The sequence below is a fragment of the Populus euphratica genome, unplaced genomic scaffold, assembly GCF_000495115.2.
Source record: "Populus euphratica unplaced genomic scaffold, PopEup_1.0 scaffold79.1, whole genome shotgun sequence".
In the NCBI taxonomy this organism is placed as follows: Eukaryota; Viridiplantae; Streptophyta; class Magnoliopsida; order Malpighiales; family Salicaceae; genus Populus; species Populus euphratica.
The window spans coordinates 549620-575662 of NW_011499959.1; the positions used below are offsets into that span (position 1 = coordinate 549620).

Below are 26043 nucleotides of genomic sequence, written 5' to 3' on the forward strand. Positions count from 1 at the left end.
ATTTTTTAGTATTGTTTTTATAAAGAAAATGAAAAAAATAGTAAAGAAAGATTTATAAAAAATCATCTTGTTAATTTGGAATCCGACTAAGTTGAAAAACAAGAGAATAGAGAATTTACCCAGCATTATCTAGCATTATCTGTATAAAAACTCGAGCTACTTTGGAATTTGGTTAATTAAGAGTACAATATAATAAAGAATTTTTTTTTTGTAAAATCAAAATTATTTTGATATATTTTTAATAATTAGGATCAACTTAAATTGATACTTTCAAACTTTATTCTATAAGTATGATGGCTATATTAAATATATTATAACCAGATAGTTTGTAATTTTTTAATGCAAAATAATATCTAATTATTGCTAATATATTTTCTAAAATAAAAATTTAATTATAAATTCAAAATATAGCGGATGATATTATTTTAAAAAATTGAAACGAAGACATATTAAATAATTTTTTTATTTAAAATATTAAAATAATAACTTAATGTATCGATTTGAATCAACCTATATTAACTAATAAGAATTGTAATTATAATCATCAGATTATATTAACTTTTTAAAAAATAATTTAAAATAAATTATAAAATTCAGTTATCAATTAAGTCAATATTAAAAAGTTTATAAAATCTTTAATTTGGTTATGCATCTCATTGATTTAATAAGTTTTTAAGATTATTCTTTATTTAATTATATAGTAATCATACAAAACTTTTTTCCAATGAAATAACACATTAAAAAAAAAGATAAATATATGGGATTGAAATAAAAAAAATGCTTAACCTCTCAATTATTATCCCAAAAAAATAAAAAATACTTAATTTTTTTAAGTAGATAAAAAAGATTTATTTTTTAAAAGTGAAATAAAAAAAATATTTATAATAATAAGGGATGAAATTTATTTTTTTTCAAGTTAAAAAGAATAAAATTCACTAAATAGCAAGAAATAAAAGAAAAATAAAACAGGCCAGTCTCTTAGACTTATTACAAACCGGGACCCACGACACCTGAAGCTTAGTTAAAAAAAGCCTGACAGAGAAAGTTTTCATAAAATTTCTCAGTCCGAGAGGTTCGCCTTCGCGCGTGGATTGGTTTTGCGAACACTAAGGTGCGAATGATGTTATTACATGTCATCATTTGACCTTTTCTTTATGGTTATGGACATTAAGGTTCTCGTCATTCTGTTTTTAAAATTTTAAGAATAATTTAGGTTAAACTTTAATTTGATCCCTATAGATTCCTCAGTGTGTCACTTCTAATCTTGCAGTTTAATATTTTTCAATATTACCTTTGTAAAATTTTAAAAATGTGATGCTACCGTTAATTAAATAGCGTACTTTTTAATTTATTCTTTTTAGATTTTTTTATAGGTTTTGAATATTTTTTTTAAAAAAAATATGATAATATATATGTGGACTTAGAGGAAGACATGAGAGAGAAATAAGAAACAAAAAAGAAAAATATAAAAAAATTAGCTTTTTGCTAGTTAGACATTGGTAGTAATTAAAGAGAAAAAATTAAAAAATTATAGAAATTATAAGGGTAGAATTGAAAATATTTAAAATTAAAGATAAAAGTAAAATATTAATAAATCTTATGGGTTATAGTTTACCATAATAATTTTATAGGCAGAAAATAACAGAGTAATAGAGCAACCGACAACTCAGGCCATCAAGACAAAGTACAGAACGGAGCATACCTGGTAAGAATTATGAAAAAAAAAAAAAAACGTTTCTAAAAGATAGAAAATGAAAACATGAAACTTTAATATACCAAACGTTATCTTAATTTTTATTTTTCTTTAGATTTAAAAACAAACTTATATTAATAATTCTTATTTATTTAAATAATCAATAATTTTTTTTTTTTCATTTCACTAACCGGACAAATATCACGGTATGGGAGACTATGTAAAGACAACAGTGGTTGGAGTTGAAGCCTTGGCTAATTTTCCCAATTTATTTTTGTTTATTTTTGTAATTTTTTTACAAATATTTTTTGTTGAATTTATATTTTTTATTGTAATGATTTTGGTCAGTGGAATCTTTAAATGTTTGAATAACCAAAACAGCTACCGGATTTGTTATTTACCAAAATTTGGTTTTAAATTTGGAAGATTTATTTTCAAATACTGAATTTAATGATTTAAAGAAGTTAAAATAGAATTTAATGATGGGTTTGGAGTGATTTTTGGAGGGGCTAGAATGAAGAGAAATTGGATAAAATATGGAGTGCGGGACATTAAATGTGTGAATCGTGACATGTCATAGCCTGGGTTAATTTTTTTTAATGTAAAAAAATGCTTAAATAATAATAATATTTTTAAAATTAAGAAAAAAAAAGAACTTGGTTCATTAATTCAAATATATTTAATAAACTCAGTTAATTTAATAATATAATTAAAAAAATTTAACAATAATAAAAATAATGACTAATTGATTGAAAAAAATTAATGTTTGTCAATATTACAAAAAGATATCCTCTAAATATTTTTAAAATATTTTAATGATCTTGTTTGATAATAATAATAAAAATTAAATAATAAAAATAAAACCTCATAATGAAAAAAAATTGATTCTTAATAACTAACAAATCAAATGTTAAAAAATAAATTAAAAAAATAATTTTTTTTTTAAAAACAAATTACTCCAGTTAAAATGTTAAAATTAGTTGTCTAACTTGTGAGAACAAGATAACTTCATAAAAAATAAATAAAATAAAATAATAGAGGTCAATTATTAATTAAACTAAATAATGAACAATAAAACTAAACAAAAATTAATTAAAAAAAACTTAAATTAATTGGAGTTAACTTAAATAACTTGTAACTTAGAATATGATATTGATAACTCAAAAAAAAAATACAATATTTAAGGCCCAATAACCTAACATTGAAGGATGAAAAATTAAAAGATTTGATGCGGGAATCAACGAGGAGAGGAAAAAAAGATCATAAGTAACAAATAGATTGTCTATTCCCCAACCATGCTACCCAAATACGAAGAGGACACCGGTAACAACTCGACCAAACATGTTGTATATTGTTCACTTTGACTCAGTTTAATTTGATTTCTACGCCTCACGGATTTGTTTCTGGCAACTCACAAGCCCCAAAACACATATAATATGTTGGCAACCAGTACTACTAATAAGACCAACAATCAACTTTTCACTCATCAATGTAAAATATTACAATTCATCCTCTTTAAAGAACCTGACTACCTCGTCAGTACTATCAAACAGCAAGTGAAGTTAGCTCTGAAACCAAATGTAATAGTCCGGCTTAATATATTATATATTGTCCGTTTTGAATCAGCCCAACCCGACTTTCATTTTTTATAGTTTTGTTTCTAGCAGCTTACAAACATTAAAAAAATATATATAATATGATGACAACTAATATTATTAATAAGATCAGCAATTTCTCACCTACTAATATAAAATGTTACAACACCAAATATTTTTCAATAATGCTGAATTTAGCTATCATGCAATATTTTATACACTACTCGAAGTACAAGTGAACCACCCCGTGTGTGTGTGTGTATATATATATATATATATATCTATATATCTATATATATATATATATATATATATATGTGTGTGTGTGTGTGTGTTACACACACTAAATTGCCCCTAAGTACATTCAATTATAACAAAAAAACTATAAAGAGAATATAAAAAAATCATTCAAAGCTAGTTTAGTTAATTTGTTTTAGAGGTATTTTAATTATTTTATTTTAAAAAATAAAAAAACTGAAGAGATTTTGAACACCAGTTTTTTTTTATGTTTTTAAAGATAATTAAGTTATTTGTTTGTGTTAAAAAAATAAAAATATCAATATACCTCTAATCATTTTGATAATATTAAATAAATCTTATAAAAAAATATTATTTTATCATTTATTTTTCACTTTATTGGTTGTTCATAGGGGTGAAATTATCATATGTAAATTAACAATAAAATATGGATGTGTGTATAATAAAAAGTTGAGCTCTTTTTAATTTATTTATTTATCTGGTGATGCGAAGGAGCACTTTGCTGTTCATCACACCAATTTGATTTTTTTAGTCATAAATCATTTGTGAAAACTTTAGCTAATAATTTATGTACTTGCTTTTGACTTGTGCTGTTAAATGGGTATTTGACTTTATTTTAGAAAAAAATACAAATAATTTCATTTTCAAAAATCAAATGATGAATAGGTTATATGATACTTCCTAAGGGCCAAAAAGTTTATTTTTCAAGTTTTGATTTCAGATAATTTCTTATTGTGTTATATTTAAAAAGTTTGATGTTTATGTTTTCTAAAAACAAACTAAGATTATCATTAATCCTTTTTAAAACTAAGATTTATAATTACGCATAATTTTATTATAATACTCTTATAATAATAATAATTAGATCTTACAATAATGGCAATATAATAAAAATTGATTACAGTGAGAAACTATTTTATTAGTGGTAAAGGTTAAATTAATATTTAAAAAATGGTGATAAAAGTATGTTTAAACAAACTAAAACAAAGAAGAAGAAAATAAAAACCACCCGAATTGTAATTTATAAAATATATATGGAGGGTAATATAGGTATCATATCTACACATGGACTCTTTTGTAAAAAAAATAATAACAATGAACTCAGTGTTCGTAAAAAATATTAATCTTTAGTACCTATATATATATATATGAATAAATTAAATTAAAATTAAGATAATATTATTCTCATTCCACTATGTGTTACATATATCAATATGACCTTATCTCAGATGTTTATTAAGGATAACTAAATTGTGTCAATTTTATTTTCTTCATAAAAAATATACAAGAAAAAGAATAAAATATGCATAAATATTTATATTTATTCTAAAATTTAAATTAAGGTAAAAATACGTTTTTTTTCTTGCGTCGATAAAGTTTTGAATATTAATTTCTATTATTTAAAATCTAATAATAAAGTTGCATAAAAAAATGATAAAATCAAGCTATGAGATATTTGATATGTCTATGCTAATTTTTTTTTAAAATAAGAAATCACAGTTTTTATACGTACATTATTTTATGATCAATTTTAAAACAAGACATAATTAAGAAACAAGAAAATCCTGTAAAGCGGGTTTTAACAGCAAATGGCCTGGAGTTCGAAGCTGATCGAAGCCAACATGTTCTGAACCCCTCACCTCAACCACTACACAGAAACAATCGACAAGGATTGCCAAGCTCTAGAGTAGCAGTTGAGGGAGAGAGTTCAGAAGAAGTTGGATCTTCAAAATCCTTGAAAAGAGAAGCAAAGAGCTGGTTGGTGAGAAGGAATCGTGGACTGTATTTTTATAAATTTATTGAATCTATCCCATTTAGTCATGGGGAGTAAGCTCTCAATCTCCCCCAAAGGCATCCAACATTCTCATTATTTGAAACAATTACTATAAACTGAGATATTGGAAGCCTCTGAGGGAGATTGGGAGCTTCTCCAACCATTGTTGTACCATACATGAAACCCTATTCTCGGTTGCTATAACAAAATATAGGCCTTCATGGGGTTTATATAGATTGGTTTTGCCCACTTGCTGTTGAATTCTTGTGGAATCATCCCTACAAAAGCAGCATTTTCTTTATCGTTCTACATTATCTCATGTGCACATAACCATATCTTAATTAACACCTGTAAAGTGAAGGGATATCGTGTCTGATATGCACCTAGCTTACTGATGAATTTCCACTTAAATATATAGTCTACTGTTGGTTTTCTGTAAAACCACTGGCAAAAGCAGTATATAGTTGCCAGCTTTTGGAAAATAATAGATAGATATTCAATTGAATTATTCCCTCTTCAAAAGTCAACAGATTGATTAAGGGGGATTCAACCTTGATGTATACAATGTGTCTCGTGAAATTAATCTGGAAACAAGAGGCCACTACAAACCTATACACTATAGACTTGGAATCTATAGCTGAAAGAATATATCAAATTATCCATCTTGGTTTTGAATTGACTAGCACAAGCATCTGATCTCTCTAAATATCTGAACGAACCTGTCCAGCTACGGATTAATCTCATATTTGCAAATTCTTAGGCAGAAACATGCATGAAGACGAATACTGTCAGTTAGCAAAATCTCTATCATTCTTTTCTGGCAACTGTCCCTTCCAAATTCCAAGCAGCAACGGCCTATCAGAATTAGGCGTGCATATATGGAGACGCCAGCAAATTCTTCTCTAGCTGCATCATCTAGCTAGGTGATGCGTGCAAAGCCATGCATTAATTATCTTGACTTATGCTATTATTACTTTATAATCATTTTTAAATCCCATTTCTTTACCCTTACAACGAAGAGCTATTATCTGTATCATCAAGCAGTGGTCTAAAATAAACTTCCTTGTAAAATAATATCTCGTGCAGAATATTTAGTCTATCGAACTTTCTCAAAGTATAGTAAAATAGTGTTTGATTGTCCTTGTGAATCATATAGGTGCTGATTATGGAATTCAATATGAAAAGAATGGATCTGAAGTCTCCATTTGGAGAAGAAAGTGAAGAACAGTCATTTCCCATTTCTATTACAATAACAGACTGTGATTGAAGCGGGAAGAAAATGGAAACCGTTTTTAAGAAAATTTTCTCTCTTGTCTCATGTCTACATCATATGGAGCGTAGTTAAGAGACTCGGCCGACGCATAACCCGTCTTTAAGACTTGAGTCATGAGTTTAAATGAGTCTACTTTGTTAATAGGTTAATTCAGTTCTATGATATTTTTGTCTAAAAGACCTTCAATTTTTGTTAAACAAAACCCAATACGTCCAGGGGTCGGATTGTGGGGTCCCCGAGTTGACCTGATTGGCCAGGTTGGTTTGAGCACTGTGATGTGGAGCTATGGTCGGCCCTGGGTTGTTTTAGTCTTCGTGCTCCTTGAAATTTCTAGGTTATAACCTTTCCCCTGGTTCTCTAGCTTTGCCTATTTTTCAGCATTGCTTCATAATTTTCGAAACTATACTGTCACTTGCAGTTTAGGTAATCAAAGAGAGGTGAAGATTATACACTACTAGATTGTGTAATCGGTACGAGGAAGACTTGAGATGTAACTTGAGGATGTTCCAAAAATAAGTAGTTCAGGAATAGGATTTTCGAGTTGGATAATCGACAATTCTTCCTAAGTAAAGTAGTTGATAACTTAATTACACTTAATATTTAGTACATCAAGATGACTTGCGACTAGTAATTGCAAAAAATCTATCTTAGTGGAGGTGAGAGTACTCTCTAATTTTTGTATAAACATCTTTTTAGAGAGAAAATATAAAAAAATTGAAGAGACATGTGCTATACTCAACATGCTAGAGCTTCGGAGACGGCAAAGTTTCCATGTGGCTGAGCTTAGCACACTATCAGACCCTCATCTAGGATATGCTCATCCCATTGGGCACACCAGGCACACCAAGGTTAGGGTTAGGTAGGTCCGTCCCTTGAGTGTGTTCAAGGGAGGAGGATCATAAGGTTTTCTTAGATCCGTTAAGTTTATCACTATGCATGCACCTGCTTTTGGAGAAAACAGGTTAACCAAAACAGGAAGGTGAAAATTTCGTGTCATGCATCTTCTCCTCGGAGAATCGATGAGTGCTGGCTCTCCTGATGGGTACCAAGTAGGAGACAATCCATCAACATCCAAGGATTGGATTCCCAAGAGATTAATATTCCTTCTGATAACAAGTTAGGTTATTGGGTTTAGGTCAATATATATTCCATTCCTTTATTCTTCACTTTTATGTCCTCGTTGACATATAGACTAGAAGCAGCTCAAACTTGAGAACTTGAAAAGTCACCCTTTCAGTATTTATGCAAATGGAGTGGGCTACCGCCCACCTGCGTATTACTAAACATGTAGCTTCTATAGGAAGGCAAAATATAGCATCAGGTGCAATAGTATCGAGAAACAAATTAACTACGTCGTAATATTGTTTTTGAGGCCTGTTCTCCAATTGGACCAAGAACCTTCCTAACTTCTGTGAGTGTTTTTCTCTGAAAGACTAACCATCAAAAGCTTGAAAGATAAGAAATGCACTTTTGGACGATTTGCAGAAGATCTGCACGAGTAGAAAACAGTTACAATAAAAGGGAACCATACTTCGTTTCTTTTCAGTATTTCACTCTGTTGTAACCATTGTGAGTGTCACTATAGAGTGCACTCTCATTCTGCAAACAGGATGCAATGGCCTACAACTAATCTCATATGTGAACTTTAAACAAGCAAGGAACTCTTCCAGTACTAAGGGACTATTCTGCTATTTTAATCATGCATTTGCTTCCAATTTGAGAAAGGGCACCATAGTGCAAAGCCCGTTAAAAGGCTAACGGGCATGCTAACTGAAAAGGAAGCAAAACCCTCCATTGACAATGAAAGCTAGCAAATCCACAACTTCAAGCAAAGTATTCAGTGAGCAGTGTACCTCAATGAAGTTACTGGTTGATTTACCGCTGAAGGTGATGAGCCCAAAGGAATCAGAACATTCAAGAATGGAGTTTTTGGACTCAGCCCTGCTGTACAGCTCCTTCTGGCTGGTCTGTGATTGGACAATGGCCTCACCCCTTTGGGCTTATGGTTATCCTTAGTGGCACCAAAATACAAAAGCATTTCAGGTCCCAAGGGGCTCTCTGGTACTTTACATTTTCTTTTCTTCTTCAATATCCCCCACAATAGCTTGTCATCTTTTGTTCGGTCTTCCTCCATGTCTGAGAACTTCACAGGGATGAAAAAGAAAGATATTATCAACTGTTTCCAAGAACTCACAAAAGCAAGACTCCATCCAGATGCTTAATATCCCAGCAAAACCGTCAAATACTAAAAGAAAAGAAAATGTTTTCAAGTGAATTGCTTTCATATGTTTTTCCTTTAGTTAAGCTGACCTATCAGAACATGAATAAATGGAGATGGAGGAAAAACACAGAACAACGACAAACCTACATACAATACCTTTTATCATGTTTTCCAATAACAGGTTTAGTGGTCTCTGTGATATTCATTCAGATCTGAAGCAAAAACTAATGAGTCAAACCTTTTGCTTTCTTAAAATTTTCCAGCACAAACGAGAGACAAATACTGGTTGCTAGAATGAAGAGTCATTCTTGGAATCTCCAACTCCTTATTGACTCATTTCAGTATAATGTCAAAGAAGCGACAAAGCATGCACACGAGCTGTGTGTGTGTGCGTGTGTGCGTGTTTGTAAAGACAGCCAAGGAGTTTGTTTTCCTTCTCATTTAAAACGATAAATTATTGTTGCAGTAGCAAATTAATAATAACAACAGTTTTTTCTATCCTTGTGAAACAAAGTAGTTCCATAATGATCAGATGGAGTGGCTAAAGCCAGCACCTCTCATTACGTTTTCTAGCAAAACCACTTCGTGTTACCCAAGTGAAAAACAGATATCAACTTTCGCTGATTCTGTGTGCCTGTTTCTACACCATATCAGTACTCCTAAACAAAACACGAAAGCAATGCATTTCATACACGTGCAGCAATCAATTCAAATCAAATGCTCAAATGCTCGAGAACAAAGGATTGATGTAGAACAGAGGAGAAAAGAGGGATAGGTCATTTATCAAGGATGAACGAGTGAAGTGAATGTACCTTTTCTGAAAATGAAGAATCTCTGAGTCCTCTTTTGGCTTCTGAAAGAGAGTTCAGGTGTTCCTTCAATTTCCTCACTCTTTCTGCTGTTTCCTTCAGCTTGCATAGTGCTTCAATCTTCCTCTCTTCAGCCAGTCTCGCTTTCTTCCTTGCATCCTCCAACTCAACCCTGCCATCTTTCATCACTTTTTCCATCTTATCCGCCATGGCCAATAAACGCATGCACGCTCCATTTTTCATATCATCCTTGAGGCCCTTGGCATATTCCAACATAGGATTACACATCTGTTGAGATAATCCCTGTATTAGGTCATCCACACCATCCTTTACTGATCTAAGCACTGTAGTTACATGGTGGGATATGGTTTGGAGAAGCCGTACTGTGATGACAGTGGTGTCGTGGTTTTCACTGTCAAGGGTGGACACTAAAGCTATGGATTTCTGAATGAGTTTTTGTAGGAAGTCATGGTGGTTATCAAGGTTCTGGAGGATTTCATCTTGGCTTGAATTGACCTGGGACTCAATTTGTCTAAGGACTTTGACAAGCTGTACAAATTGCACCTTCCGTTTCTCTATGATTTCTTTTCCAGCTATGGCTGCTCCAGCAGCAAAATTTTCTCCCTGCATACATGGTATACCGGTTGAGAGTAAATACAACGCATGTCCCAACAGACACGTTTGCCGCTAGCATTTTCTATGGCTGTGACCATGCAAAAGGCAACTCTGTTTTCTAATTCTAATTAACAGCAAGATCTTAAAATTCAAAGAAAAAAAAGTATTATACTTCAAATGCACTAATCTGATTATTTCGGTCTCCAGCTCCACCAGCAACTCTTCCACTCTGCCAAACAGATCTAATATATCAATTAAATCAAAATGTAATAACCTAAAAGAAAAGAAGCATGGATTCAGGATGTGATTACCTGGTTAAGATCACTATCATCGATTACAATTGTAGTGAATCGTCCTCTACTGGCCATTTCCACAGTTTTTAAACCAACAAGCTTCATCAACGGAATCGCCAAAGACGCAAACACTTCTTCTGCCTACAAAATCAATGAAATTCAGCTACAAAACCGAAGAAAACCAAAAAATCGAAGCGAACAACTGATAGTGATAAATACGATTTGGTACTTGATGCAAACCAGTATCGATTTGAAACTTCAGCTGCTGATAGGAGATCTTCATTTGCTCATGGCGAGAGACTAGTTTTGTGAGCTTCGACTGGAGAATCGCTCTTGACGGTGACGGCGAGATCGGAGGTCTACGGTGGCCAATGACCATTTTGGCGGGAAATAGTTTACTGTAAGGGTTTTTTTAAAAAAAAAATCCGGAAATTTTGAATTTTTGGAAATGAAAGGGAAGTCGTGAAACGCGCGGAGTTCTAAATAATGAAGGGAATCAGGCTGTCCAGCAGTAAAGTGGCTGAAAGGAAGGTTGGCAATTCTGGTAAGTTTTTTATTATTTTAATTAAAATAAAATATTTTAGTTTTAGAATATTTTGATTTATTGGTTTGGTGTTGTACTATATATATATATATATTCAACAAATATATTTTACATTTAAAATAAATTAATTATAAATTATATAATACAAACACAATACCAAATAAATATAATTTTAAAATTTAAAATATTTCTACATAGTCAAGATTGAATAAATATTTAACTTAAAGTAATTTAATTTAAACATAATATCAAAATATTATGAAAGTAAAATGTTTTAATACAAATATTTTAAATATAAAGTTAGGTCAATGTTATCAAGGCTAATGATATTTAAAGCATTCTTTGTTTTACTTAAATTCCTACAAAGTATAAATATGAAAAAAATATGAATATAAACTATATATATATATATATATATTAGTGATAAATTTAATTTTAAAAAGTTAATATCATTGTTAATAAAAATAGTAATAATAATTTTTAATACTATTATTGATATCATTATTATTAAAAATTGTAATGAAAAAGAGCTTTTTACATTTGGATTGTTTAATTAATTAAATTAAAACAAGTTCAATTTAATTTAATTTAATGACTTTTTAAGACCAAAATGAAACATGTGCAATGAAATCGAAATATTTTGGCCAAAATTTAGTTAAAAAATCTGAAATAGATCAAAATTAAAAATAAGATGAAAACTATTTTATTTTTTAAATTGATATAAAATATTTTGTACATTCCAAACAAAATGGAGTGGAATTGAGAACCCTGATTGAAAGTCGAAATCCATGACCTATACCTGACTATTGAGGCAAGTATCAAGCTCTTATAAATAAGAGAGTGAGAGTGAGGCAATTACTGCAAAACTCGGGGTGAAAATCTGGGCAAAATAACTATCAATAGAGATCTTGGTGATAGTAATAAATATTTAAATGAAAACTTTAAAGGAAAAAAAAATTATATGTAAACAACACTTATACATAATTTAGTTAATCTTAAGAATTAGAAAAACTCATCTAACAATACTTTTGCGGTTGAGCTTCAAAAGAAAATGGGATTATAAAGGTACATGTCATTGAAACTTGAAAGGGTGTAGCTAGTGACTAATCAATTCCTTGTCTATTGTGAAGACTCCAAATATATCATCAATTTATGAATTCTTGCAATTATACCACCTATTATCATTCTAGTTTAGCAATATTTGCTTAAAAGTCTTCTTTAACAAAATACATGAAATAAACTTCTAGTTCAGTGACTTAATGAATGAAAAATAAATTTAAAGAGATTAATGTTTAAATTGATGAAGAGTTTGTAAGAATTTTAAAATATAAAACTCACCATTTTTTTTATTAGAAAAAAAAATAGAATTCAAAGATTATTATGATCATTGTTATTTTAATTTTATCTTCTATTATGAAAATATAAACTATTATCTTATTTTCTAAGTAACATAAAATTAGCACACAAGCCAAACTCGGAATACTTAGACATTATCAAGTTCTAAGATTTTATATCTGATTCAAAACAATTATCAATAATATAAAATATTAATGATGCAATAAATCATCATACCTCTCTATATAGAATAATCATTCATATTAAAGTAATAATTTTTTTAAGTTTATAGATGGATATAAGGTTTTTTAAGGGACTTATCATATTTATTATATCATTAATAATATATAAAAAGATATTTTATTCTCATTAATATCGTAGAAAGTAGAGAACTTTACAGCTTTGTATGTAAACCCCCGTAAAAAATCTTTATTTTCTTAAGTTAAAGCTCAAAATTCATTTAAAAATATATTAAATTACGTGTTGTTATAGTTAATATCAAAGTTATTGGATAAGATTCAATTGACCATGATATTATAAATTATGAAAGTTAAAATATTATATAGTATTAGATATATGTCAAAATAAGAATGATTGACAAACAAGATAAAAAAAATATTTCTAGATATACACGAAGAAAATAATAAGTTGATATAATTGAATACGAATGCTCCAAGTATAATTTAAGTATTACATGTGAATGTGAATGAATGGAAGGAAGTTAAAGTTTTTATAAGATGGAAAACTCTTTGAGATGCATTGTTTAATGAAATTATTTTTGGTGTATTTTTTTTGTACATACCATAAATACAGAAGGACATAAAAATTAGCAATAAAATAAGTGAATAATGAAAAATTATGATTTTAAAAGGTGCAAGGGTGTATTCTTTGTGTGTGTCTATGATGATAGGTAAAACAATACTATAATGTTTGGAATAAATAAAGACTATGCATAACTTTAAGGATGATACACCTCATGTGATGTAATTAATGAGGGGTTAGATGGATTTATGATTATATAACTTTAAGGAACCAAGGGTGGTTGTCATGGTTTGAAATCCTAAAAGTGAGAATTAAGGTGAAGGCACAGAAGAGGGAGATGAGGTGGGTTGTTATGTTAAGTAAGTTTACGGACAAACAAAGGCTATGTGGGATAGCATACTGATGTACGAGTGAAGGCTGTAATAACATTATGACAGTGTAAGAACGGTGGTTGGATTATGATAATATAATTGTATGTCGTTTTAATGCTAGTGTAAGTGGATGCTTATGGATACCCAAACCGGGGTACACAGAAAAAGCATGGTTGAAAGAAAATAGTAATGATAAGAAAAGCATAGAACAAGTTAAATTTGATTTCAAGCTTAAATTGAACCTAAATTTTGAGGATAAATTTCTTAAGGAGGGCAGAATGTAAGCTCCCATAAAAACAAATCCTCATTTTTTAAAGTTAAGGATAAAAGTTTCTTTAAGAAAGTATTAAATTACGAGGTGCTATATTATATTTTTATAAAAACAATAAGGTTAAGGTTTAGAAGTTTATTTTTTATTTTTATAAAAAAATTTATTTTCATAAAACAATGTTAAAAATTTATTATATAAAAAATAATTTTTTTAATAGTAATAATAATTTTTTTCAAATTTATTAATTATTTTATTAATAATATTAATTATAATAAAAAATAATAATATTTATAACATAAATAATTCTATCAACAATCCCAAGGATGATTATAACACAAATAATAATATTTTTATTTATAAATATTTTTAATTATATAAAAAAAATATTTATAACACACTTTATTATATTAAAAAAATTAATATGAAATTGATCCTGGACGCGTTAAAATCTAATATGAGGTTGGGTATTAACACGTAAAAATCGAACTTGCTGTTTGATGCGTCTATAATCAACATGAATTTTTCTTGTTGTTGTGCCCACTATTATTGGATAGTTACACCCACTATCATTAAGTTTAACGGATTAAACATGCCTTATAAACTTGGATTTTGGTAGAAGAACTCAGCATTTAGGTAAGCATCTGGGGCGACTGCTGTTGAGCAATAGGTTCTAGCAACATTGGATCATGTTTGGAGGTCCTGTTGGTAGGGAGGGCCCAATGCTAGATTGGGTTTGGCTTGCCAAACTCAATCTAAACATAATTTATAATGACTAAAAGAATATTAATTTGTAGATAAATAAAAAGTTAAAATTTTTGAAATATTCTGGAAAAATTCTATAAAAACATGAAAAAAAATTTGAAGCAAAGGAAAAAATGGAAATTTGGTGCATATAAATATTAAAAGAAATAATAAAAAAAAATCAAAATAATATTAATTTGAAGTAAAGAAAAAAAAAACTAATTTTTTAAAGTAAAAAAAAATAAAAAATTTAAAATTACTTAGGTCTAGTCCCGTAGTCAAACACCAACACGATGTTAACATAATTTTTTTCAAAAAAAAATGAAAAAAATAATAATAAGAATTTTTGACAGGCAAAATTAAATATGATTTAATTAAAAAATAATTTAATTCAAAATTCAACTCAATTTAAAAATAAAATAAAATCATGATCACTTTACTTTTGCTCAATATAAAGAAGTCCCATTAATTTATTTCAAAAGATGAATTTAATTTGGAGAAATATCATTTCAGTGCCTATTGGAGAGCCACTTCCAAGCATTTCTGGTTGCCTGTAAGTTCGCAGGCCAGCCGGTTCCAGGAGAAATGCTCACGCCGTTTAGGAAGCAATCATGTAGGCAAGCAAACTGGGACTAGGAAGAATATGTAGAGTATCGGCACTGCAGAACCCCAATCTCTTTCTGGTTTAGTGAGATGATGATATAGCCATATAGGCAAGAGCATGTAGGGCCATGACCTCTTTCTTTCCTCACAACCAGAGCTGCTTGTTACGATATAAGAAGACAGCATATAACCAATTGGGGAATGGTATAACTCATGTAGTGGTTGGTAATGGCGAAGGCGCTGTCAGCAGCTTCGATCCTAAGGCGTGGAAAATAAATCAAAAGCAGTGAAGGGGTTTCAAGAAATACAAAATATACATAAGAAGAAGATAAAGAATAATAAGGTTATCGAATGATTACTTTGTTCAGACTCTGCTTTGGCCAAAGAAATGGGAGTGAAGATCATCAAGAACACGAACCAGTTTATCTTTGAGATATATTTCAAAAGCCAGTCGTCTTTGCCCAAGTGTGAACTGCACTTCTCTTTTAGAGGAAAAGGGGGCTGGAGGCTTGTTCACAGGCTGTATTGGTGGTCAAAGAGAAAATTAAAGTCATGGTTACTGCTGAGGCACACCTCTAATGGGTCTAGTAGGACCCTAATTTTTTTTTTTATATAGGAATAATATTAATATTTTTATTAATGATGATAATAATAATAATAATAATAATAATTTTTAAATTTATCTTTGAGATATATTAATTACTGTGGGTGTTTTAAGTGAAAATTAATTCTAATTATTATAATAAAATTTGATAAAAAATCATACATATTATGCAGCAAAACATGGCATACCATTAGGAAAAAAAATAAAAGTGGAAATATCCTAAAATATTTTTAAAAACATATATTGAAATAATAATTTTTATTTTAGAAAATCTATTTTCTATATAATCATATTAAAATATTAATTTAAAATAAAAAATATTCAAAATTTCTAAATTTCATAGGTCTCGCTTCGCAAAGCACAATATCAATATATTTTTTAAAAAAATATTGATATTTCTTTTAAAAAAACTATTTTGAAGTAAAGTAAAATAATAGAAAATTTTTAAATTTCCTAGCTCTTGCATCGCAGTAAGACATAATTTCAATATATTTTTTTAAAAATAATACAAAAAAATAAAAAATATTAATTTGAAATCAAGTAAAAAGATAAAAAGTATTAATCAATTAGTTGATATGTGAGGATAATCTCATTAAAAACAAACTAAAATAAATCATAAAATTTAATTTTTAATTAACTAAATATTCAGAAAATGAAATTTAAAGAAAAAAATAGTCAATCAGAGGACCCAACGGTGCTGGGAAGCAGGGCTCAAATTGTTGGGTCCTTCTAAAAACAGGGCCCACATTTAGTGGGTTCTATTCCCAGGAGGACCAGTAACGTCAAGCCCTGCTAGATAGCGAGACCCAATATCATGGGTTCTAGCTTAGTAAAATCAGCCGAACTAGTCAATTTGGGTTCGGGTGCGCAATTTGTTCCAACAACAATTTTTGACTAAACATGTAAAAGATTAATATTTGTTTATTTTTAAATAAAAATAATTTTCTTATATCATCACATAAAAATAATACAATAAAATTAATAAATATTATTTTTAGATAAAAAAAAAAAAACTGCTTTTAAAATTTTTAATATCATTTTTGGAATGCAAAAACAAACATGTTTTAATAAGATAAATCAACCTAACCTAAAATAAAAAAAAAATATGATGGAAAAAATTTCAGTAAGAGAAAAGGAAAAAAAATTAAAGAGGAAACAAAATACTATTGAAAATATCATTAAAGAAAAAAAATACAGCAAAAAAAATATGTTCCCAGTGTATTGGTTGTTGCTTTACTCTATGCTATTCATGTTGCTATTATAAAAAATATTTTATTTAAAAATAATGATGATTTAAATACAGCTTTTAACTTAATTCAAGTATTTTTATATTTGAATTTTTTTTTGTTATAAACGTGTTACAAAGTGCGGGCTCATGTGTTAGGTATTATATTATTACATAATTGTTATTTTGTTAAAATAGTTTTTTTTTAAATTGAGATAATATTTTTTAAATTGTTTTAAATTGATTTGTTTTATCATCACGTAAAAAATAATACAAAAACTTAAAAAAATTAATTTGAATTGAAAAACAAATATTAATTGATTTTTTTATATCATCTTTATTATCAAATCTTTTCTGTAAAATTGGTGATTTGAACAAGTTTTTATATCATCTCCTACAAAGTCTTTAAGTTCTAAAATTCATACCTTCATCCTATAAAATTCATGTCAGGTTCCTTTCCAGTAAAATTGGTGATTTGAACATCATTTCCACCCAGGAAAGCTACAATCTTCCGCAAACAGCAAGCCGTCGCGTCAGGGACTCATCTTGCTATGCTTGCAGTGCACACCGGAAAACTACAGTAAAAGATTAACAAAACTATAGGTGAAAAAGCCACAGATGAAAATAATCATGAACAGCAGGGACTTCTAGATTTCTACTGCGTACACAGTGATGTTCATAAATTCCTTAGATATCAGATATATCAAAGAGTTAACTTATCACATCAATATTTTGATAACAAAACTAACGAAAAATTAAAATAAAATTAAAGAATATTCATATTTCAAATGCCACTATCTCTTCTCTCTTTTGATTCAAAATATTTTAAAAAATAATACAAAAATATCAAAAAATATTAATTTGAAGTAAATAATATCTAACTAGCACACCATATTCGATGCTGACTTGATTGCTGCATTTGTGAGCAAAGGTGTGTCAATGTTGCAGGCTTGGGAGCTGGCCCCTCTGCAACGAAGATCCCCTCTGGTTCGGAGGGCTCTTCCCCGCGCCGCTGCTAAGTAGTTCTGCTGCATGAGGAAAGAAGAAAGAACTTTTGCGTGGGCTGCAGAGGAGCTTCAAATATTCTTGTACAATATTGCAAATCTTTAATGCATATATATTAACGTATAAACAGAATTCTGGGCATATCAGTGTCTGAATATCGTAGGTATTTAAAAAATAAAAAAAATAAAAAATTTTCATATTTTTTTAAAGTTTTTTAAAAAGCAAAAACAAGTATGCTTTAATAAGAAAATACAACCTAATTTCAAATGAAAAAAAATTATCATTACCCAACTTTTATGCAATATAGAAAAAAGTTAATCAATTTATTTTTTCTTTACCTTATAAAAAAATAAAATAAGAAAAAAGAAAAAAAATAAAAAATAAAAAAATAAAATTGAAAATATTTTAATAGAAAAAAGGCTACCCAGTAAAATCTAATCTTCTTATCCAATCCTTAGATATAACTGCATAGTCACATCTAATAATTATTCAATTTTTTTTTTATCATCATCAACTTTTATATAATATAAAAATATTTCATCAATTTATTTTTCTTTAGCATATACATTTATACCTTGGTAACTTAAAAAAAAAAGAATGTTACAAGGACAAGAACGAGTGGTTCAGAATTGAATGCAATCAAATTGCCTGTCCTTCGATAGCTTTTACAAGTTTAATCAAAGTGGAGGCGGTGAGTATTCTAGTTGAAAAAGACAACGTTATTATCATAACTCGAATGACATATTTCAATTGCACTGGCAGGAAAGATAGTGCAACTAAACCTCCATTTTTTTTTCTATATTTGGAATATGTTCAGTATAGTAGGTTGTAACAGTACTAAAGCTTCCATGATCAAAGATATCGTCAATTGCTTGTCCATTTGTAGGAACATGAAGAGTAATGTTAGTCTGGGAGAAAATAACACATGTTTTATCGCTAATCAAAGAGGTGAAGGATGCATAATGGTTGATCCTAAATGATTTATGATGAGTCATGATTTGCTAAAAAAAACCTTCCACATTTTTGAATCATTACATAAAGCCCAAGTCCAAGATTGGTTTATGGTTTGTCTATATCCAATCTTGTATTGGGTCGGAGTACGCTCATTCTCATTTTGAGTTGGGCTCAGATGTGTTCACGTCCAACTTTAAATTGGATCAGGATGAGTCTACGCTCAACTTCAGTTGAGTTGAGTTATCTCCACGTCCAAATCCTCTTGGATTTAACCTACAACTAAATCGATCACATTGGATTCATTGTAATACTGAAATCAATTTTTTATAGTTTCAGCATATAAGCAAAACTCAAATATATTTTTCAGTTTAATGTACATTTGAATTCAATTCCTCTTGAAATAAAAATCTCGAATTAGCATGTAATTAAGAAAAAATCAGTTAAAATTTATGTTAGCCATCCAATTTCTTAGAAAGGTTACATTTAAAGAAATTGATCATCATATGGAAGGAGTTATGAGAGGATACTAATCCCATATCTTTTAAGGTATGGGATACTAATCCATACTAATCACATTTCTTTAATCCCATACTAATCCCGTATCTTTTAAGGAATGTCAATTTTATAAGGATACTAATCCCATACTAATTAATCCCATATCTTTTAAGGATACTAATCCCACATCTTTTAAGGAATGTCAATTAATGCAGGATACTAATCCTACATTAATATAGATACAAGGAATTTCAATTTTATAGGACGTTCTTCTTGAAATGACTTTTAAGAAAATCTTGTGCATATAATGAGAATCCCATACCTTTTAAATATATCCTACAAATCCAATTGTCGAATTCTTTTTGAGGATTGATTGAGCTAGATTTACTACTATTGGTGGAAAATTCAATTACTAAGACAATTAAGAATGGATATGGTAATACGAGAATTCAAATGACTTTCTATACTTGGAAGTGTTTTCTATATTACATGTACGATCTCTCTAAAGAAGATATCTACTGCGTGTATTTTGATAAATAATACTTCACAAGTTCAATTTTTTTTTTTATTTCTTAGTAGAATGGCCACATGGATCCACTTTCTTCTCTTCTTTAATTTTGCACTTTGTGTTTTGAGTGCAAGATCAATTCAAGATCAGGCCACACAAAATCTACCAACCATTGAAATCATCAATTCTTTGCCAGCAAACTCGGAACCAGTGCGATTTTACTGTGCTTCCAATAATATCGACTTGGGTATGCACTCACTTCCTGTGGGTGAAGTCTACCAATGGAAAGTTGTGGAAAAGGATACATTTTACTGCGCAGCTGAATGGAAACAATATTTTTCATCGTGGTATGGGTTTGAAGTACCTAGAGATGACAATCATGGAACTGTGTATTCGTTGATGAAGGAAGATGGGATCTATCTTAGTTGGGATAAAGCCAACTGGGTGCTGCAAAATACATGGAAAGCAAAATAGATGGACAATATTTTGAAATTTCGTGCTCGGTTTTATGGTAATTATCGGACCGAGTGCATTAGTTTGCAACGCAACTCTTTCATGTAATCATAAATTGATTGTTACCGCTTTTGTTCGTTTAATAATATTATAATACATTGCGGGTTGGATTTCAAGTTAATTTAGCATAATCTGTCTCAAAAGTCCAGTAGAATACAAACATGCAGTAATCAATTCCAGCAGAACACCCACATTTTAATCATCACTTCCAACACATAATCTTTCATCAAATCCCAGCAAGCACACACACACATGCATTTTGGCCAACCCCATAGCTAAGGCCAGCCCTCTGCCATGTTTTGTTCTTTTCTTTTTATTCATTTTTCTTTGTTAACTGTCATGGAAATTGACCTTATTTCGTCTCTGTTTTCTTGTCCTGGTTTCAGTTTTCTTTAGAGTTAGCTTAGGGGTCTTAGGTCAATTATCTTAGGGTCTTTTTCTTCATTTTCGGTCTTGGGGTCTTATGAACAAGAGGAAGGGAGTTTCATGACCCATAACTTTTGAAACTAAGTAAGCTTGGGGAAGGTTTGACAATATTCTTTCTCTTCTCCTGCTGGTTATCCCCCTTCTCCCTTTCTCTGTTTCTAGTCCCTTCTTCCTTCCCTCTAGACAGCTGTCTGATCTTCTCTCAAGATCTAACTCCGCCCCCCCCCCTCTGTTTCTGGTCCCTTTTTCCTTCCATTTAGACAGCTGTCTAATCTTTTTTTAGGATCTAACTCTCCCCCCTCTCTCTCATGTTTAAGGGCACTCTCTGTGCTTAAGTTTTTGTTGGGAAGGAGAAAGTGAAGAAAAGCATGCAGCTGGACATGCAGTTGTTGCTGGTAGACTTTTAGGGGAGAGGAAGAAGGCAAGAGCATGCAACCTTTTTAAAAAAGAGTGCCTGTTTATATAAAATCTTACCAATTATTTTAAATTTCATTAAGTTACTTAATTAAGTTACTTATTAGTATTTTCAGTTTCATAAAATTTATATTCATAAAAGTTTTTTTTTATATTTTCATGTTTATTTATTTATTTATTTTTATTTTTATTTTTTAACATTCAAGAAAAACATTTTAATTCAGATTCTTGAATATATCATCATTTTTATAATTTAATTTATCATTTCTTCTTATTTTTTTATAATTTTAATTTTTATTAATATCAATAATATTATATAGGGTTTTACAAGAAAAATCTTAAAATATTTTTTTATTTTTTAAAATTTATTTTTGATATAACACGTTAAAAGGATTTAAAAAACAATCTTATAATTTAATTTACCACTTTCCCTTATTTTTAGTAATTGGGGTTTTATGGGAAAAATATTAAAATATTTTTTTATTTTTAAAAATTTATTTTTGATATAACACATTAAAAGAATTTAAAAAACAAAAAAATAATTTAAAACTAAAAGAAATTAAAATTCTTCAAAAGGATGGTTGACCGCAATTTCAAACTCTCCCCAAGAACACTAATACAAAGTAGTGATATATAGGTAGGTAATATCATAGTAAACTCAACAAAATCAAGCTCCTTTGGGATGCATTTTGAGATTTGGTAACAAGTTCTGTGGTGTAAGGACTACGGATACCATCTTTCTCCACATTGATATGATATTGTCCACTTTGGACCTAAGTCCTCATGGATTTGCTCTTGGGTTATACCCAAAAGGCCTCATATCAATGGAGATATTTGTTCATCCTTATATATCCTTGATCCTCCTCATTTCTAACCAATGTGGGACCACCTTATATCAATGGAGATATTTGTTCATCCTTATATATCCTTGATCCTCCTCATTTCTAACCAATGTGGGACCACCTTATATCAATGGAGATATTTGTTCATCCTTATATATCCTTGATCCTCCTCATTTCTAACCAATGTGGGACCACCTTATATCAATGGAGATATTTGTTCATCCTTATATATCCTTGATCCTCCTCATTTCTAACCAATGTGGGACTTTGGTCGCATACCCAACATGTGGTAATAAAAATTTGGTGAGTGCGCAAGTAAGGTTCTAGCATAGTGGTGAGAGAGGTTTATTCCCTTCTTCCACACCTGAGTTCGAACCTTACCATGCACGCCTGTCATCCCCGCGGTGTCTTACCTGTTCACTGGGCTTGCAGGATGTTCAGTGGACCGTGTGGATTAGTCGTGGTGCGTATAAGCTGGCCCGGACACCTTACGTAAATAAAAAAAAAAAATTTGGTGAGTGCAGTATGTTACATTTATTATGTATTTGGTTCCCGATTACGATATTGAATAAAGTGGTCAAAGGAAAATGGATAAAGTGATCAGGCAAGTCTTCCTGTTCCTACGCTGGGGAAGTAATAATTTGAGGTTTTCTTGGTACCTGCTTGGGCACTTCACAGTACCAAAAAAGTTAGAGTAAATGAACAAACCAACCACCTAAACCTCTTTTTTATTATTTGAACCCTTGTTATAAAACCGTACTGGCCAGCACTGGTTAATTCTAGATCTGACTAACCCGAAGTCTTGACCTGTTCTGGTTTAAGAAATAAAAAATAAAGAAAAAATTGTCCTTAAAGATCGATTCATTGCTTGCATATATGTATTAAGAAAGTTTATGATGAAAACAAATATGTAGTTGATTTAGAGGTGTGAAAACACTATCTTTAATGTGTTTATTTGTTTCACATAGAGTTAACACCTCCAGGATATGACTAAGCCCTCTAAACTTTTAAAAAAATAAAAAGATAAGACCAAGAAAAGAATATATGTATTTTGTTGTTATATTTTTTTCTTTATAGTAATTTCCTTTATAGACTTGAAATATAACGATGAAACAATATGACTGTTAATCAAATAATATGATTGTTGATGAACCATTATGATTGTTTATCAAACAATATGACTATTGATGAAATATTATGGTTGTTCATAAAACAATATGGTTATTAATGAAATAATATAATTATTCATCAAATAGTATGATTATTTATAAAACAGTATAACTGTTCATATTAAGTTTCAAGTTAAAAATTCTAAATGCTATGTTTTGATATTTTAAATATTCATATAATAACATTAGAAAGTTAAATAGAAGAGTTTATCCACCATGATTTAATTTACTACAAAATAGAAACCTATACTTAAAAATATTATGAGAGAGTGTTTCTTTTTAATGTGAGATAAATATTTTTTTTTTTATTTATAAAATACACCAACAATATGTACCGTATTGTCTTTTTTATATTGAATAAACGATGATCTTAAGTTATAAGATAAGAGAGAAGGGTGATTTAAAAGAAGGCATCATAATGTCTGCAAGCTGTGAGTTGATTTTGATATGAATCTACCAGCTTCCCCTTCATGTTCTGTAGCAGAATGTCAGGTTTTTATGTTTTTGATTCATGCTTATTTAAAAACACAAATCATAAAGGTTAGATGATGTGTGTGTTGTGGAATACACAATTAAAAAGAGATGAAAGAAGAATGCATGCTCTCTAAGGTGTCATAACAGATCATTTGTTAAAAAAACAAAAAAAATAGTTCTGATTTAGATGGAGCGGTAAAAACAGAAGAAGAAAACACACCCTTTTTTTTTTTTCAGAAAAGCTTCTGTATCCTTCTCCCAAAAAAACCCTAGCTTTTTAGCAGCCTTGACAAGTCTGTGAGAGAGAAAGGGAGTTGACAAATGAAAGAATCCGTGTGACAGAGCTCCCGTATCTTCTAATACCCTAGCTTTTCGGCAACCTCGACAAATAACAGAGTTCAGAGAGGTGCTGATATGGATTTGGATTGATTACTGCACGTGTATGAAATGCATTGCTTTCGAGTTTTGTTTAGGAGTGCTGATATGGTGTAGAAGCTGGCACACAGAATCAGCAAAAGTTGGTATCTCTATTTCACTTGGGTAACACATAGTGGTTTTGCTAGAAAACGTAATGAGAGGTGCTGGCTTTAGCCACTCCATCTGATCATTATGGAACCACTTTGTTTCACAAGGATAGAAACAGCTGTTGCTATTATTATTTTGCTACTGCTATCATCTCTTTTCTTATTGATGCTGTCATAGTTTTCTTACAGTAATAAAACCACGAAACTATGCATAATGCATCATCTGCGGATATAGCATGAAACAATTTTCCTTAAGCGCTTTTATTAGTCCAACTATAATAATTCTTTGTGGATTCTCAATTGTAAAATTCTTATGAATGATTGACTCCTATCCCTTGTCCTGTGATTAAATTATTGCCTCTCCCTTTGCTTTCTGAGATAATTTTAGAACACGTTAAATAGTATACAAAACTTTTTTTTTTTTTTATCTTCTATCCAATGGACAGGTAGGTTCGTATGCCATTAGAGATTCAGAGGAGTACAAAAATTTTTGCGATCGATCAAAGGACCAGCGCCCGCTGCCAGAAGAAGTGATTGGTGTAAGATTTCTAGACACATTCAGATTCTGATTCTGATTCCATGAGGTATTGATTTTATAGGTTTTTGGATTGGACTTTGAGGAAAACCTCAACTATGAATCTCTCTACGTCTCTGTTTAGGTGGGTTTTGAACCTAGGTGTGATCATAGTTGAGTCAGTAAAGAATGGCCCAAGACCTGCAAGTCTGCAACCTAATAGCCTTGAAGTCTCCTTGACAAATTTGTTCAGAATACCCAAAATACTCAAAGTAAGACCGCATTTCTTTGTTTTACTAATGTAAACCAGATGGCTAGACGGTGCAACTGTTCCCCTGTCCCGCGCTGCATCTTTTCTCCCTTTCTTCTCCATCCTTGGAACATATCTACATCATTTGGAAAACTTTTGATTTCTATAAAACGCTACATTTTCTTTAGAATAAGTAGGGCAAAGCCTAGGAATGTTTAATAGTGACTTATGTTTTGTCCTGATCTTATGAGAACCGGTTAATTTTAATTGTGAATAAATATTACCTCTGAGACTTCTTAATGCTTTGCATTGTTATGCATGGTGCAGGACATTGCAGAACATCTGACAACAATACATTTTAAACGCTGTGACCGTGGAAAATGCTCCTTATATGAAGGCTCTACTCCACCTGGTGGATTCCCAAATTCCTGGGTTCTTGTTTTTCACCCTCATTGTCATTTATTAAGTTCTCTATTTTCTCAGTTCTTGCAGGCATATTTTCTGACACACCTGATAGCTTTAGATTAATGCCACTTGTTTTTCCAGAAGAAGGACCAAGTTACATAGTATTAATATGGTCCTCTTTCCTTTGACAGAATGGAGCAATCAACTGCACTTCGGAACTTACAACCTTGAAGAATAATGAAATACATACCTGGGATAGGGGATACGATGACGGTGGAAATCAGGTTGCTCTCATTCTCACGCTTCTGATTTGAGCATAAACCGCCCCCCTCTCCAGTCGATGGAGAAAAGAATAGAAGGTTCATTCTTTTTGCAAGTGTGATCACTTGCTACATGTACAATCAACCACGGCATGTAACGTATCAAACTTCAAATTATTTCACAATGTTGTGGGACAGAGTGATGCCTTTAACCTTTCTATTTCTTTTTAAGTTTTGAATTCAGGCGAAGATTATAGTTCTGCACAAATTCACCATTGGATAATTAGCTCTTCCACCCCCCGC

At 30.2% G+C, this 26043-nt stretch overlaps 1 protein-coding gene and 1 long non-coding RNA gene across 4 annotated transcripts; one reads left to right on the top strand and one right to left on the bottom strand.

The window, feature by feature from the left end:
• Nucleotides 1–8106: 8106 nt before the first annotated feature.
• Nucleotides 8107–11001, bottom strand: LOC105138572 (uncharacterized). 3 transcript variants are annotated; one of them, XM_011044697.1, is made up of 5 exons: nt 10761–10998; nt 10550–10672; nt 10411–10467; nt 9627–10247; nt 8107–8736 (listed from the first exon to the last, which is right to left on the bottom strand). In XM_011044697.1, exons 1-5 carry the CDS (start codon nt 10908–10910, stop codon nt 8431–8433), a joined length of 1257 nt encoding a protein of 418 aa, XP_011042999.1. In that variant the 5' UTR covers nt 10911–10998; the 3' UTR covers nt 8107–8430. The 3 variants fall into 3 exon arrangements, with proteins under 3 accessions (XP_011042999.1, XP_011043000.1, XP_011043001.1); XM_011044699.1 differs by having other exon boundaries at nt 8594–8729; nt 10761–11001; XM_011044698.1 differs by lacking the exon at nt 10411–10467.
• Nucleotides 11002–24536: 13535 nt separating this feature from the next.
• Nucleotides 24537–25767, top strand: LOC105138573 (uncharacterized). Its single transcript, XR_844803.1, has 3 exons — nt 24537–24970; nt 25403–25507; nt 25672–25767. It is a non-coding gene; the product is annotated as an uncharacterized LOC105138573 (long non-coding RNA).
• The last annotated feature ends 276 nt before the right edge of the window (nt 25768–26043 follow it).